The 4145-nt window shown below is 37.7% G+C and overlaps 1 protein-coding gene across 1 annotated transcript in view; it reads right to left on the bottom strand.

Moving 5' to 3' along the window:
* LOC128250093 (filamin-A-like) overlaps positions 1-4145 on the bottom strand; it is a 21838-nt gene that overhangs the window by 636 nt on the left and 17057 nt on the right. Inside the window, exons 2-6 of the mRNA XM_052974784.1 lie at positions 3963-4098; positions 2706-2996; positions 1835-1955; positions 800-931; positions 331-504 (exon numbers count right to left, since the gene is read on the bottom strand). Coding sequence (XP_052830744.1) covers positions 331-504; positions 800-931; positions 1835-1955; positions 2706-2996; positions 3963-4031 — 787 coding nt within the window. The 5' untranslated portion in view covers positions 4032-4098. The remainder of the gene's footprint in view (positions 1-330; positions 505-799; positions 932-1834; positions 1956-2705; positions 2997-3962; positions 4099-4145) is intronic.

Here is a 4145-nt window from a genome sequence, read left to right as displayed (position 1 = left end):
TGTGTGTGTGTGTGTGTGTGTGTGTGTGTGTGTGTGTGTGTGTGTGTGTGTGTGTGTGTGTGTGTGTGTAAACACATATATCTACTCTTTCTCTAATGGGCAAGGAAGAGTATTTGTAACAGAACAGTTTCGACTTGACTGAGTCACATCAGTACAAATTAAAGATACATAGACGATACGTATGTATGTATGTATGTATATATGTATGTATGTATGTGTATCTATATATGTATACATATAGTTAAACGCTTAGACATACACACACATTCGCAAACAGGAATATGCTCACATGCGCATTGTCATCTGTGACGTTTTCTGAAAATATCTTACCTTTGATTTCCACCCCATTATATTTCACCTTGACTCGATATGTGCCGGGCACCCGGGGTATAAAATCTGCCTTCACAACTTGTTTCTTCATACGCTCTACGTCAGCTGCTATTTTCTTCTCCCCGAGAAACACTTCGATGTTTATATCTCCAGGTCCAGCTTCCAACGAGTTCACTGTGAGAAGGAAAGAGACAACGAATGAATTCGTGATTGAAAAATAGCAAATGGCTAAACGACTCGTCGTTTTCTGATTCATCTTTATAATATCCTTCATCTATGGCCCATTATAAACATTCTACCATAGAATTATTATTATTATTATTATTACCTCCGCCTTAGCGAAGGCGGAGGTATTGTTTTCAGTCGTGTTTGTTTGTTTGTTTGTCCGTGAGCTCTCAAACCTCACTGAATTCGAGTCTTTTCTGTTCTTAAATTAATGTTTTTGCCAATTTAAAAACATATTACTCACCTCTGTATCTGACCATTTCACCCACAGTGCCGTGAGTTGGTCCTTTCACACGGACTTTACAAGGGTCACACACGTAAATATCACCGCTCTCCACACAATGGCCATTGTACAATATTTTCACGCTCCATCTCCCTGTAAATATGTTTTCAGAAAAATACCCGAGCGTGGTCAGAAAATCAACATTTAATATTTATATCACAACAGAAGCAAATTATGCAACTTTGGTCTTGAACATTAACATTTCGAAATTTTGGAATGTATCGCAGACTAAAATAAATTCCTCACTTGGAACAAATGTCTTTAAGAACGGAGTTTTGGGATGAGTTAGAATTAGTTGCGAATGTAAATAGATTTTGTGGCTGTTTGAATTTGAGTGAAGATTAAAGAGAACTGTTGAGATTAATGGTATTTTAAGTCATTCTACCATGAATGGAAAGATGATTGCATAATGAGGGGGGAGATAATAATGTGACGGACGGATGATGTGCACTTGAGATGAAAGATGGCTACACGAGAAGAGAGGTGTCCTCATGATGAAGATAACTCATGGAGGGCAAAAGGTGATCACGTGATGAAAAACGATATTTTTGCTTGCATTGTGTTTACATATATGTATGTGTGTGTGCATATGTGCGTGCGTGTTTTTGCATGTATATGCGTATGTGTGTATATGTTTGTGAGCGTGTATGTTTGTATGTATATATGTATGCGTGTGTATGTATGTATGTCATTGTTTAGTTTTATTTCAAGATTTCTTGCCAATAGAGAAAGAAAAGAATTCTAGCCTATATCGAAGTCTCCTTCACTGGAATTTCAACATCAACAACAGGGTATGTTTGTTTGTATGTATGTATGTATGTATGTATGTATGTATGTATGTATGTATGTATGTATGTACGTATGTATGTGTGTATGCGTGTCAATTTGTATGTTTTGCTTTATGTATATATTCACATGCATATACTTGCATATCTAGACATGTTAGACTACTCCTTGTTGGCAGAATAAGAGTTTGACTAGCGTTTCGTGTCTTACCGATTTCAGAAGCATCGAACCTCGCCGTGTAGTTGGTCTCTCCGCTGAAGGTTATCAACCGACCAGACGGCGACCTGGCTTCCACTGTGACACAGCTCTTGTCTTTGATGTAGTCGTTCACCTGTCGACAGAACGATGCGAGGTAGAATAGAAAAGGGGGCTGGAGAGATGGAGTGGGGAGAAATAAGGCAGAACGGTAGAGTGATTGAAATGGGAATAGAGTAGACCGCTTGACACACACATACACACACACACACACATGCACACACACATTCGTACACACATATATAGTAAGGCATCATCAGCTGAGTAAACCGGTGCAGTTACATGTTACCATTTTAGAAAGGAAGGACTACATTAGATGGTATGCCAGCGTATTTATCTGGGAAGCCAAGTTCTTTGTATTTATGAATCTTACATTAACGGGGATATACGGAGATATACGGAAACAGATACAGAGATGTAGAGAGGCAGATATGAAAATGTTTGGACGTCTTACGAAATACGCTCTCTAACAAAAACAAGATGCTCCAGGAAAGACGATAATTAACAACCTGAAACAATCTTGCCGCGAAGCAAATTTATCTTTAATTGGTTTAATTTTATATTAGTCAATATAAAATTGTACTGTTCTTTTATTCTTTTATTTGTTTTATTCATTAGATTTCGGCCATGCTGGGGCACTGCCTTGAAGGGTTTATTGATCAAATTAACCGTAGTAAAAGAATTAATCAGAAAGAAAGGTTAACCTGAAACAAAGCAACAGGTCTATTCAAGAGTTTGGTATTTATTATAGACTTAAGAACATAAGAAGCAAACAGAAATGATAGAGGGGGGAGGTGGGATCGCAATGATGACTGGTGGAACTTACAGTGCGATCAAAGATGATTCCAACCGAATAGGTCCCTTCTTGGTCCAAAGGGTCAGGGTTGATAACAAATTCTCTGATGCTTCCTTCAGAAGACGTATTGCTGCTGGAATGGCGGGTGTTGTTATAGGGGACGAAACTGGAGGAACCAGAATACCGAGTGGATGATGAGTCGACCAATCCATTGCTATCGATCGCCGTTGTACTGTAGAACATTCGATCAGCCAGTTGGTCATTGTAGTTTCTAGACAAGTCCACGTGACTGGTGGTCACATGACTTCGGGCCCGATTCACCTGTGAAAATATGAGCAAAAATATGCACATGTGTTTAAATACGTTTATACGTTTATGTATAGTTATATTATTGTTCTAAAACTGATTATTTTTTCATTGAACTCTCTTCCAATCGTAGTAAAAGAATTAATCAGAAAAAAAAGTTTTATGTCGGAGATCAGGTTTTTAAACACCACAAACACAAATTACAAAATAGAAAAAGGTCATTTCAATTGGATTTGAGCTGTAATTTTTCGCGTGCACACAACAAGAAATAACATAATTCGTACAGAAGCTTTACCTAATGTGTGTGTATGTGTGTGTGTGTGTGTGTGTGTGTGTGTGTGTGTGTGTGTGTGTGTACGTGCCAAAGGAAGTTATTTTATGGCATTCTTTCGTTTGAAGCAGCAAAGTTGTCAACTCGGTCATATGATCAATCATATGGGATCGTATGATTGTTCGTTAATTTCTGTAATTTTTTAGTGAGTTGTCAATACCCGGTTGGGCATGCGCAAGATAAAATCAGTAGACGAGGCTTAATCCTTTATCTGTCGTGTGAATCACATGTGATACACTTGACATGTTTTTCTTGCATCCATGCATCATATACGATAGACATTCACATTTTTTCAACCACCAAACTATCTTAGAACTTCTGAAAGGATAGCTTTATATTACTCAGAACGTGTGAAACAAGGGGTTCACTAAAAATCTGAAAACAGACATGGACGTTTATGACAAATTTATGAAAATACTTTGGACAGGCGAAGGTTAATAATGATTTGTATGCAGAAGATAGAAGAAGAGCGAGTAAGAGAGAAAGAAAGGAGGAAAGGTATAAAGGTTGTTTAAGAGAAAAAGGGAGGCGAGGAAAAGAGGGGGAAAATTGAATAATTGTCGTTCATTTAATCTAGTTTATTCATGCTGATTGTAATTCTTGTTGTTGGCAATGAGATCGGTTTAGTAGATGAATGACGTCATACGTACCTTCTGCGTTTCATAGGAAATCACTTTGCTCGATTTGACATAATGTGATGATTGTGATGATGAGAACATTGTGGATTAGTTTGGTCTGGTCACTGCCTCGGAGTTTACGCTTCTGTCTTACTTCCAAGTTCTTGACCTTAAAACAAAAACAGCATATGCCAAATAAATCAGTTTATATATATA

Source organism: Octopus bimaculoides, chromosome 19, assembly GCF_001194135.2.
Source record: "Octopus bimaculoides isolate UCB-OBI-ISO-001 chromosome 19, ASM119413v2, whole genome shotgun sequence".
NCBI lineage: Eukaryota > Metazoa > Mollusca > Cephalopoda > Octopoda > Octopodidae > Octopus > Octopus bimaculoides.
Note: the sequence above shows the minus strand (reverse complement) of the source record. Positions and strands in the feature narration are given on the sequence as shown.